This window comes from Rousettus aegyptiacus, unplaced genomic scaffold, assembly GCF_014176215.1.
Source record: "Rousettus aegyptiacus isolate mRouAeg1 unplaced genomic scaffold, mRouAeg1.p scaffold_m13_p_17, whole genome shotgun sequence".
Classification (NCBI taxonomy): Eukaryota; Metazoa; Chordata; class Mammalia; order Chiroptera; family Pteropodidae; genus Rousettus; species Rousettus aegyptiacus.
Genome location: NW_023416292.1, coordinates 21,686,749 through 21,699,405, shown reverse-complemented (window position 1 = coordinate 21,699,405; position 12,657 = coordinate 21,686,749). Strand labels below are relative to the sequence as shown.

Genomic DNA, 12,657 nt, shown 5'->3' with positions numbered 1-12,657 from the left:
GAAGGGATTGAAAACCTGGGCAAAAAAACAAACCATAAAAGTGATCAGGCAGATTTGGTAAAGAAACAGTTGTGAGAAAGGAAAGAGTCATTGAAATCTAGAAACTCAGCAAACAAATTAGGTAGTAGATTAGAGCCTTTTTGATGAATGAATTGATGATGGATCTTGGGAAATCACCCAGATGTGGCAGTGGTTACAGATTTAAAATGAATCTGATCGGAATCCCAAGAGAATAGAGATCGTTCTCACATATTACCAGCTTCAAATACACACTGGCTGAGAATTTTCTAGAGTTGATGAACGGCATGAATTCTCAGCTTTAGGAAACACAATGAAACTCCAAGCTGGTTAGATAAAACTTCTATTCTTAGATATATTGAAACTGTAGGAAATCAAATATAAAGAAAATGTCTTAATAAGGGGCAGGACAAACAGGTAATCGCCCGTAAAGGAGCCACGTTTCCCGGTGGTCAGTCGCGACAGTGGAAGCCTCCAGATGATGAAATTATAAAACACTGAGAAAATAACTACCAGCCTTAACATTTTATCCAGCTAAACTTTCGTTCAAGAATAAAGATGAAACGACATTTTTGGACAAATAAAATCTGAATTGCCTTCCGTCATACTCCACTAGAAGAACTCAGAAGGTAAGCCCGGGTGCCAGAGGCACGGGGAGCGAAGGGCTCGGTGACAAGGGTCATGCACGTGACCCGCACACACGTGTGGTAAGTGCCTCTTTAACAGGTCATCTGGTCCCCAGTTTTCCTGAACTAGGGTTCAGCCGTGGCAAGAAGAGGATCAACTTCTCGTTCAGAATTTTTCAAAGAGAGGCTGGAACCCCCGCGAGACCCCCGACATGATAGCCTGATTTGGCAAAGTTAAGAGGCGGAGTCTGTCTCTGGAGGGCGTTTGGAGGGGCTGGATTTCTGGGGAGATCTGTGTCTACATAGAGGCCGCTGAGCAGATTTTAACTGAGGAATTAACTAAGTTTCTCCCCATCGTGCCCAGGAGTGAGACGAAGCGCCGGGTCTGTTTCCTGCCCGTCCCCGCCGAAGTCTCGCACTGCGGAGCGCGGTTCCCCAGCCCAGCGTGCGCCGGGGTCTTCTGGAGGCGCTGCGCACACTCAGGTCGCTGGGCCCCACCCGCAGCTTCTGATGCTGGGGTCTTCTGGAGCGCTGCGCACACTCGGGTCGCTGGGCCCCCCCTGCAGCTTCTGATTGGTCAGGGGCGGGGCCCGAGACTCTACGTTTCTGATGAGTTCCCAGGTGATGCTCAGGCTGCTCATCCAGGTGCTGCCCTTCGAGAATCACTACTGTAAAACATTAACTTCCAACAAAACTAACAAATGGTCATCTTGGATTTATCCGAGGAAAAAGATGCACAGCACTTACTGCTATTTAGATTGGACTTTGTATTGTCTTTCACTCTCTGGATGTTGGTTATTACATTAAGTGACCCACAGGGAACACTCTTAAAATACATTTCTTCAGTAAAAGAATAGTTGCCGTTTGGTAGTTTGCTCCTTGTACCTTTTCACGGACACTTCAGTGCTGCCGCTGGGCCGAAGGAGGAGGGGAGGGTGCTTCGTGACTTTGCTTCGTGTTTCAAGCAAATATATGTATATATATTTGGTATTTGTTTTTTTCTGACGTACCACAGTTATTATTTCACTCAATAGTGTTGAAACTTTTTCCGCCAATCTGAGGCCCTCACGAACTCTTTGCCAGTGCCTGCTGTGCGTGTTTCTATGGAAACCCGGTAGGCTCTAGCTGGGTTATTATTATAAGGACCACACCTGTCTTACTTGCATCCAATTTAAGTTGGGAATTTCGAAAGAGTGAAAGGCCGGTAGATGTGCCAGGGGACTGCCAGAGAGCGCTTGGCAGTTTGCGACCACCACGTCCATGTAAAGGAGAAGGTCGGATGGGTTTTCTTATTTGTTACAGTTTCTGCTCTGGAGGGTTTGGGGCGGGGGGCGGTACTGAAGTTTACATTTGTTTTGCGTATCTGTCTCACTGCTTTTTGTTTTGTTTTACGTATATGCTCTTGCAATTTAATGATTTTTAAAAAATTCTCTCTTTAAGAACTTAAAGTATATACAGGTCAGACATTTTTTTCCTAAGGGAGAAAGAGTTCAGTTGCTTTTGCATATGTAATAAAATGTCTTAGTAAATTTTTGAGCACGTTTGGAGAATCGTGGCAGATTCTTTGTCGGCCTTGTGCATATTGTAAGCTGCCGTGATCCCCGTCTCTCACAAAAATAACCCCTTGTTAAGAAGGCAGTTTGAACTATTTACATATTTGATTTTTATTCGCACCGTTGAACTGACGCTCTTGGTTCTGAGCTTCATGAAATAACTAGGAACAAAATTCATGTACAGGAAACAATGATGGCACCGAGGACGGTGACAGAAAGCATCGGTGGCTTCGTTAGTCGTGCCGCGCCGTCAGGTGCGCCCACTTCCACCGGTCACACGGACGGTTCGGCCACGCAAACGCAGCCGTGTGGTGCAGGTGTACGGAGCCGCGAGCCCGCGCCGGTTAAGGCCGCCCGCCGCCCCCTGCCCGGGATCCCGGGGCCTCGCGGCAGAGTGTGGGGGTCAGCCAGTGCCGGTGAATTTCCGCACCTGTCCGAATCCAGCTGCCCGGGACTGCCGTAGAGTCCTCCGTGGTGAGAGGGGCATCGTAGTTTGGTATTTTGGGGGGTAGAGTGAGGGAGATGTCGAATTTTAAGTTTTCAGAAAACCATAGTTAAAAATACTGTATTCCAGACTTAAAAATTTGCTGAGAGGGTAGATCTTACGTTATGTGCTCTTCCCCCCTCCATCCCCCCCACGACACACACTGTTTTAATTGAGGGGGGCGTGGTGGAAGAAAACTCGAGGGTCACGGGTAGGAGCGCGGCCGGCTCGTGGGGCTCCCACGTCTCCGCCTGATAAGGTGCACGTGCGGAGCGTGTGCAGCTTTCTGTTCGCCGATCGTTCCTCCAGGGAGCGATGTTTGCAAATGTTCCCAAAAGAAAATGTGTGCTTCTTAAGGAATGTAATTTAAGGACCAACAGATGAGAAAGAAGGAAAGAAAACAAACGTGCGCCTCAGGCCTGTCCGGGTCCTGCCGACGCCGCTCGCGCTCTGTCCTTCCCTCGTGCGGGAAGGCGACGTCCCGGCCTGTGGGTTAGTGAAGACGTGGAGGGCGCAAGAGGGTCACTTAAAAATTTTTACTGTAACAGGAGAAAAATCTCGCTAGTATTTACTAAGTATTTATCAAGAGATTATAATAATACCACTATCACTTTTATGATTCCTGATTATTTCAAAAATAGCTGAAGTTCTAAATTTTAAAGCAACCTCGAGATACAGTGTGTCAAGTGTCCCCATGTTTCAGTGAGCAGGACATTCGGGCCCAGAGGCGCTGTTCGCTCACAGGGTCTCCGTGACAGACCATGACAGCAGAACTTTATTGCCTGAGTCTGGAAGCCCGAGGTCGGGGTGTCTGCGGGGCCGGTGCCCCCTGAGGGCCGTGCGGGGCGTCTGCGCCAGGCCCCTCTCCTCCTCTTCCCTCTCGAGGTGTCTGTTGTATAGGGACATGAGTGCGGATTGGGGCCCATCCGCGCGACCTCCTCGTACCTCGATCATCTGCAAAGACCTGACTTCCAGTAAGGCCGCCGTCACAGGCCCAGCGCCGCTAGACCTTTGGCATCTGTCTGGGGGACACAGTTCATAGCGGGTGCTGTGTGCTTTGCTCGGGGCCCCTAAGTAGAAATATCACATTGTGGGGCCACTAACGTAGTCATTTTAAAAGCACATGACGAAATATCTGTAACACCACATTTAAAGTTCATGTTCTAGCATTGTCTTACGTCTGGGGAGATTTTATTTGAAATTAACTGAGTTTCTAAAATGTTTAATTTTGGTTGTGAGAGGTTGCACGCTCTTTTTCCCTGGATGATAAACGAGTTCTGTGGGAGGGGGCTCCCCACGGGCTGGACTCCGACGCCGTTCACGCAGCGTAGGCCTGCGAAGGGCGGGGCGGGCCGCGCCATGTCCCTCAGAGCACCGTGCAGAGATTCCGCGCGAGCTCTGGCAGCGGATCGTCCGTGCAGCCTGCGGCATCGCTGGTACGGATGCACATCCCGCGGTCACGGTGTCCAGGGGAGGGGACGGTAAGGCTCTGCTAGGGCAGCAGCAACAGAAAACACGTGTGGTCGTTGTGGATTTTTTCCCTTTGCTTTGCTGTTTTTTCTCTTTATTTAAAATAATTTTATATCTACAGAAAAGTTGCAAGAATAAATTTTTCCCCGAACTTTTTGAGATTAAGTCGCTGACTTGACGCTCCTGAACTCCCAATACTTTGGTGCATAATTGTCATTGCCGCAAATAAGGACATTCTTCTACACAGCCACAGTACAGACGGAAAACGCGGGGGTGACCGGCGCCCCGTGCGCTCAGCCAGTCCGCGGGCCCCGTGCGGGCTCCGCTGGTTGTCCCGAGGCTGCCCTTCGCGGGGGAAGGCTCCGTCGGGGCCCCGCGTCGCGTCTCCGCGTCGCTAGCATTTCCCGGGGCGGGATCGACCCGAGTCTCCCCTTGATTTTGGAGGACTGCGTTTCGTAGGCCGTCTTTGAGTTTGGGTTTGTCTGACAGTTCTCAGGACCAGGCTCAGGTGCGCCTTGGCGGGAGTCACAGAGGTCGCGCGCGCTCGTTCCTTTCGGGGGTGCGCAGTTTGGTTTGTCCCTTGACTGGTGATGTCAGCGCTGGTTACTTGACTACGGCACTGTTTACCAGGCTCCTCCAGTTGTAAGTTGCCCTTCGTCCCTCTGCAGTTAGTGAATATTTTGTACGGAAACTAAGGTTTTGTTATCACGTTTTCACCCACTAGATTTAGCAGTTGTTGTTTCTTGGCTGAAATTATTATTATTGTGATGGTTTCCAAGTGTTATTTTCTAATGACATTATTTCTATATTCATTATTTGGCATTGTACTATAAGAAAAAGCTTTTTCTTCTCCGTGTTTGTTTATGTCACTGCGGGCTCATGAATTCCTATGAGTCATAGTTATAATTCGTTATTCTTATTTTGTCCCGGTTGTCCAAAATTTGACCAATGGGAGACCCTTCAAGCTGGCTTTTGTGACTTTTTCACATTCATAATTTTTAAAAAGTATTTCCATGATAATTTTGTTATCGAAATAGTACAAAGGAAGGACATAAACAATAAAATACAAAGTTTCGCCAAAGAAACAGAAAGCCTCAGTAAAGAATTAGAAAATATAAACAACTAAACGGATGTGTTAGAGCAGAAACTACAGTAACTGGAAAAACTCGGCGGCGGTGCCCACAGCAGAGTGGAGGGGGCCGGGCGGCCTGGAAGGGAGGAAGGCGCTGGGAATTGCCCAGTCTGACTAAGGAGAAAACAGAGCAGGTAAGTGAGCGGAGCCTCAGGGACCTACACCAGAAGGTCCCCGGGAGGGGCAGGGGAAGGGCGGGAGCTGAAGACCCACACACCCAGCAAGAGGAGCAGGTTCCCGACGAGATAAACCCCAAGAAGTGTGTGAGACACATCGTAATAACCCTTCTGTAAACTAAAGACAGAGGAAAACATCTTGAAAACAGTGAAAGAGAAATGACGCCTTGCGTGTGGAGAAAACAAGGTCAGTGACAGTGAATTTCTCAGCAGAAACCCGGGGTCAGGGGGCATCGGGCAGAAAGGAGCTCAGAATCCCAAAGTCTGTCTGTGTCCAGCAAAGTAAGTCCTTCAGGAATAAAGGGGAAATCTAGACATTCTTAGACGAAAGAAAGTAAGGAGAATTCACTTCCAGCAGCCCTGTCCTAGAGGGGTGACCGGAAAATGAACCGCTTAGGTTTAAATCCAGCAGAACTTGTTCAGGACGTGTATGCCGACAGCCACAAAATGCTGCCGGGAGAAGCCAAATTGATGATAATGCAAATCCTGTCAAAATCTTTGCAAGATTTTTTAATAGGTACGATTATTCTAAAATTAATATGGGAATGCAAAGGAACCAGGGCAGCTAACAAAATTTTGAAAAAGAAGAAAGTGGGAGGAGTCACTCTCTCTGATTTCCAGAGGTGCGATGTAGCTGCAGGAATCGAGCCTGAGGGCATTGGTGGAGTGATTAACACATCGAACAGAAGAGAAAACCTAGAAATAGACCCAAACAAGTACAGCCAACTGACTTGTGCCTAAAGAACAAAAGCAATTCAGTGGAGGAAAGATAGTCTTTTTGACAAATGATTTAAATATAAATCCTTACCTAAACCTCAGCACTTTAGGAAGAAGACATACAAGGCAGTCTTCAGATGTAGGACTTGGTGAACAGTTTTAAAACATGACGGCACTACAGGGAGAGTCCATCAAATTAAAAATTGGTAAATCAGACTATAGAACTGTTAAGAGAATGAAAAGACAAGCTTCACACTGGGAGAAAATATTTGCAAAGCACATATCCAATTAAAGATGCTTATCTACAATACATAAATCTTCAGACTCAACCCTAAAAAAAAATCCATTAGAAAATGGACATTTTTAGAAAATCCAAAAGAAAGGCATAGACATGTCACCGAAGGAGACATATATAGATGGCAAATTACTAGCCATTAGGGAACTACAAACTAAGCCTACATGAGATATTGCCGCACACCTGTCAGGGCAGGTAAGTACAAAGCGATGGAAATGCCAAATGCTGGAGTAAAGTTGGAGAAACTGGATGTCCCGTGCATCGTTCGTGGGACTGTAAAGTGTCACAGCAGGTCTGGAAAGCATTTGGAAATCTCTTTAGAAACTGAGCGTGCACTGGCCACACGACCAAGCAGCCTCCCTTGCGTGCGTGTGCCCCAGAGAGAACGATCAGGTGCTTTACACGCTACAGGTGAGGCCCCTAGTCAGATGTGCGCGTGGCAGGTGTTCCCCCCAGTGTGGGAGGTGCGGCCCGCTGTACATCCCACATGCGAATGTTTACGGCAGCTTTAATTGTAATAACCCCAGACTGGAAATGACCAAAAAAATCCCTCAGTAGGTGAATGGTTAACAAACTGTGGTCCTTCCACACCGTGGAATACTGTTCATCAATAGAAAGGAATAAACTGTTGATTCATACATCAGTTTGGATGAACCCGAAGGGCACTATGCCGAATCAAACGCGCCATCCTCGAATGGCCGTGTGCGTGTGATCCCGCTGGTCCGGCATTCTCAGAATGACGAAGACGGGTGGCGGGCTGGTGGTCGTCCAGAACTGGGGATAGCTGGAGGGGGGAGCAGGAGAGAGTTCTTGGTGATGAAATAGTTCCGTACGCTGATTGCTGTGGTGGTCACATGAATCTGCACGCGACAGTAACGCGACATAGAGCTGGACATACACTGCATACGAGCATCAGTTTCCTGGCTTTGCAAGAGTGAACCAGTGGGGGAAATGCAGTGAAGGGTGCATGGGACCTGTCTGTCCAAAGTCCTGTGGATTTCTAACTGTTCTAAGTAGAAAGTTTAAAACAGAGAGGGATATTACAATTGCCACAGGCTATCAGGGGAGCAAGTAGTTATTTGGCAACAAGGAGAATGAAGATTTGAGGCCATAGCTTTGGAGCCTGTCTTTATAGGAGAGGTAGCCTTGTCACGAGTTGAGAGGAAGAGGACTTTAGGCAGATTGAGAGTCCGTCCATGTCATGGAGCGAATGCCACTGTTAATATTAGACAGTAGGAACGTCCAGGAATCTGAGGAGCGTTTTAGTTGAGTGGAGGAATGTGTCTTTAAGTTTCGCATCGCACGTAGAACTCTGAGACCCCTGGCATCTTTATATTGTCACACAAATTCACGAAGCCTGAGAGATAGAAGACAAACTACCAATATCAAAACCAAAACAGAGTAGTTCAGAAAAAATTGGGACTAATGAAAGCAGCATGTGGTTTTAAATAAAAGCCTGTTTTTCATGGATTGAAAAATGGAAATCCGAGGAAGGGCCACGTTCCAGCTGTTTAAGCAGGAGCACTGTCACGTTGGTGAGGGTTCCGGACAAAGTCTCGGCCTCCGGCCGAGTCCTGCGGTCACGGATTGTTGCTCGGCGGAGTTTTCACTCTTTGTAATTGCTTATTTGGGCGCGTGTTTACTATTTCTCTCCGCCGTTCAGTCGCGAGTGTTCTGTGGCTCGGCAGTTGTGGCCCCGGTTTCTGTCCCAGTGCCGGGCAGCATGGTAAATACCCGTCGATGCGCTAACGCGTGGCATCAGCGCCTTGGTGAAGCGCGCCGGCTGGGATGAAGAGCCGGTTGCAGGAGTGCAGACCTGGGCGATCGGCCGGGCGGGGCGGATCCGCTGGGGGCCCCGCGAGTGGAGCACGAGGCCGAAGCGCCCCGGGGGGGGGGTGCGGGGGCGCATTCCGCAGGGCCGCGCTCGCCGCAGGGCCCCGAGTGGAGCAGTGGGCGAGCGACGGACGTGGCCACAGACATGTAAGAGAGCTCGGGCAGAGGGGAGACGCGGGCCAGCTCCGCTGGTGCCCGCCGCTGACCAGCGCCGGGGCGGCCCAGGGGCCCGGCCGGCTCCGGGAGGCCCGCGCGAGGCCAGCGCCTGGCCCGCGGCGCGTGCGCTCACCAGGGCTCACTCGGCCGCGCTCCCGAGCCCCTTCATGCTGCCGAGCTGCTGCTTTTAATTAGGCAATTTAAGTAATTATCGTATAAACCCAGGAAAAGAGTAGGAAAAGAAAGATGATGTTTCCGTGAAAACTTGAATGCTTTGAAAAGAGTTAATAAAGGGTAATTACTAAAAATACTGTTGAATAAAGATTTGAACAAGAGAGCTGTTCAAATTTATTAGGGATAAATTATGCTAAAAGAAAAAAAATAAAAAGATTGTGCATCCAGATCACTTCACTTGTCTTTTAAGTTCTTCTTGCCCTATTTTTAAAGTATTTTTTCAGTCTTTTGGTCATGAAGTCAATTTAGTAGGTTGAAGTCAGCAGTTAATAAAACGTATTAGAACATGCCAGAGTGCATCACATGTAGGAAGGAGCATTGTTTTCTTGAAACTTTTCTTGAATTTTTTAATATTTATTCTATGCACATTATGTGCAGTGGAAAAATGCGAAAAGCTTAAAAAACAAAGCTAAAGAAATTGAAACTGGAAGTATGAGAGTATGTATTACAGGTGTGATTTGTCCAAGGATGGAGAGGAAACTCAGTGAGTAGGTCCAAACGGAAAGCTAAGGTTTTGGTCCAATATCAGAAGATTAGTGAATGAACATATATTTATGCGCTCGCATTAAAGCGACATGTTTGAGGGATGTGCATGGTGGTTTTATGGTTAAGTTGAGTTTTTTGACCCACCGTCCAACTGCAGCCCTCAGGTAATGGGGTAAGTTCCCGCGTCTTTTGTTTTACTTAGTTCTTTTGATGCCTCCTTGTTTTGTCCCCATCCCCACCCCCACTCCTCTGCCACTTAACAGCTAAGTGACCTGAGAGGCATGTCTAGCCCTCAGTTTACCTTTTATGAAATAAGATTACAAGAGTATTTATTGTCCTCTTTCTCAGTGAACAACAATCATTATGTAATGTCAACTCCTAAACTAGACTTAAAATGAAAGCAATTAAATTGGACTAATTCATGCTGAAGTGTGAATGACTGGCAATCCCACAAATTTACCAGAAATGGTGTTTTTTTTTAAAGGTGTTTCTTTTTTTGGGTTAAGTTTTACTCTGATGTTTCCGACAGAGGGCTGACGGCAGTGAACATCTGAAACTGAGAAAAGCTGCTTGTTGCCTTGTTTTTGATCTGTGTCCTGGCGAGGCCAGCACAGGCAGTGGGTGGTGGCCGCAGAGGCCTGGACCGCCCCCAGCACCTCACCTGCCCCGCAGAGTGTGCAGAGAGCCTGGGTCCAGGGTCACAGAAAGGGGGCCTTCCCGCCCTCCCCACTTAACGGGACGAGGCTCCCCACCACCCGGCTGGCTCCGTCTCTGGCCGCCTTCCGCCCCTTCCCTCTCCCTGCAGTGACACCGGGGAATGTGGCAGTGGAGGGGCGGGGGTCTTTCTCTGGACAGTGGCCCGGGAGCGTTACAGAGTGAGGGGCCCTGCTGGGCAGAGGCCCCTGGGACGCGCCGCTGAGGGGGAGGCGGTTGCACTGGGAGTGACCGTGTGGCTCTCCGGCGGCGACATCCCGAGCTGCAGCGTGAGGCCGCACTGGCGTGAGAGAAGACGGGCGGGGTCCCTGGGGCGGCGCGGAGGGGGCGCGGGGCGCCGCGGGGGTGCCGCCAGTGCGGCCGCCGGCGCAGAGCTCTGTGCAGGCAGGCGAGGGGCGAGGGTCGTTCATCGGCCCCCGCCGTGTCCTGGTCGCGGTCATCATTCCTCCTCATCTGCCCCCCAGTGAGAGCTGGTACAGGCCAGTACTTTCTGCCTTGAAACCCGTTCGACTTTCGCGCTCTGTCCTGTGATGTATTCTTGCTCGTTTTACTACAAAGTGTTACTGATTGACTAGAATAGGTGCTCCTGCTGGCCGTCCCGCGCGTATCCCGCGTCGTGGGGTCTCCCCGGCGCAGGGCGCTCGTGCCCCACCCGGGGTCCAGTCTGAGGGGCCTGCGGGGACATCATGCTCACCCTGACGGCTGCGTCCCGGAGAAGACGCTGTCGCTTCATGGAGGGGGAGATCGGGGCTCAGAGAGGGAAGGGGCGCCCGTCTCGCAGGGGCGATGGCGGCGTTCAGCTTCTCCCCCAGAAGCTCCCTTGTGCGCTTTGTGACCTTGTAGAACAGAAAAACCAGCGTTATGAACACGGTGCTGACCTGAAAGTTGAGAGAGGTTTTCGGTTTCGTTCCTGGCTGTTACTTGCAAGGAAGTCTTTTTAAGGTCTTTATAAAAATCTCATCTTTCATTTTCTCATCTGCATGTTGAGCTTAATTTCAATCTTAGCGTCGCAAAAGTTGCATATTTTTGAGAATCGGAGACTGGCTCTGAGTGAAGGCCCGCAGCAACGGGCCGGCGCCCTGGACCTGGGCACCGTCCTGTGCGCTGCCGTAGCCGCGCCCCGTGCCCACCACGGCCCTACAGGCGCAGCCTGTCCCTCGCGAGTCGGATCCAGGCGCCCAGGCTTCCACGTCCGCGACCCTGTTTCAAACCGACTCCACGTTGTTGGCGGACGCTGGGTGAAGAGCCACCGCTCTCTGTGTCTCCAGCTCCTCCTTGTTAAGAAAGGTCATGAGCCTGCGTCGTGTGGTTTTTATAAACCTCTTGAATTGTCTGTGACGATTAGAATGGAACGTTGTCATATCACAGTGCCCCAAAAGTTTGGGGTTGATGTTTTACCTTGTAAATTCACTTGAAATTGAATAAATGTATCGTTTAGAAAGGATTTTATACATACACATAGATATTCATATCCACTAAGTCAAATTTACGTGAGATACTAATCAGTTCCACAGTTCCCGTGGCCCACGATGGGCCATTGTAACAATCTGTCTCCCACTTTAGGTCGAGTTTGATGAGGGAAGGCCACTGCGTTACGTGCGACGCTGGGCTAATCTGTTCGGTTAATTCGGTAGCATAAAGAAGAATTGTGCAGAAGGGCTTTGCATACTGTCAAAGGTAGTTTTATAGATAGATCCTGGCTGCCTTGCTGGAAAGCAGGACTCCCCTCTGACGGCCTCCGCGATACTGGAAAAATTCCCTATCAGTCAGGGGCTGGCACCATCTTGACAGCCCTGTGTTCTGCCTCTACCTTGCTAATTGTTTCCTTGGGATTATTTGGATTGTGTAGAAAGGTTTCTGCAAATCCTCTTATTACTGAAGTCATTGTTGCCAGCAGGAATGAGATTAAAGGTGCTTAAGTCTGTGAGTTGTTTCTAATTTGTACGTGTCATTTCAGTGGCATTTTAACAGAACTCTGTCTCTTGTCCCTCCCTCCTCCCCAGGCAGTATCTCAAGTTAGGTCCGAGAAGCCAGGCCATTGGAAGAAATCTCATTTTATCCTCCTAATTATTATGCTGGCACTCAGGAGATAATTTTTCCCTTCATGCACTGCCAATTAATATGCAAATGGACTGATAAATATTTATGCAATGATTTAAATTATGCAGGGAGTGCTTTCAGTGTGTTCTGTAAATGAATTGTTCGTGGACTTCAAAGTGCTGGCTGCTGTGCTAACGAGGAGAGATTTGCATAAGGCCCTAATCACGCGCATACTGATTAAGCTTCATTATGGAAACTGCCAGCTGCAATCTTTGTTTCTATTTTATTACAAAAAGGGGAACTTTTCATGCTTCAGTTGCCTTGACAATGTCAGTCCTAGCTGGTAGGAGAGACTAAAACTCCTCTGAGCAACCGAAGTTTCCTTATTCAGTTGAAGATTGCGATGGTGCAACTGAAGTTGTATGTCGCTTCTCCCCCTAATCCACGGTCCACCTCCCACCCTGTTCTCTTAGATTTGTTAGAAATAGTAGTACCTTCTGTCCCCCACCCCGAACCGCCGCCCGCTCCTCCTCGCTCTGCACTGTCTGAACCCCTGGAAGATTCCCAGCAATGCTGGACTGCAGCGACAGCGCTCGAGGTGGGTACGGCGCAGCTCTGTCTTCCGAGCTCGAATATGGAAATAGTGTGTGTGTGTGGGGCGGGGGTGGGGGGGTGACTAAGCACAAGTGCTCAGTCGCCTGTGCAGCCAGCGGGGGAGGGGAG

At 49.4% G+C, this 12,657-nt stretch overlaps 1 protein-coding gene across 6 annotated transcripts in view; it reads left to right on the top strand.

Annotated features, from left to right (window-relative positions):
- Nucleotides 1–12,657, top strand: part of POU2F1 (POU class 2 homeobox 1) — a 94,308-nt gene that overhangs the window by 37,816 nt on the left and 43,835 nt on the right. The window contains exon 1 of one of the 6 annotated variants that reach the window (XM_016148546.2): nucleotides 10,272–12,532. The exons of the other annotated variants lie outside the window; for them this stretch is intronic. Coding sequence (XP_016004032.1) covers nucleotides 12,505–12,532 — 28 coding nt within the window. The 5' untranslated portion in view covers nucleotides 10,272–12,504. Of the gene's footprint in view, nucleotides 1–10,271; nucleotides 12,533–12,657 lie in introns of those variants that run through there. 6 annotated transcript variants of the gene reach the window in all.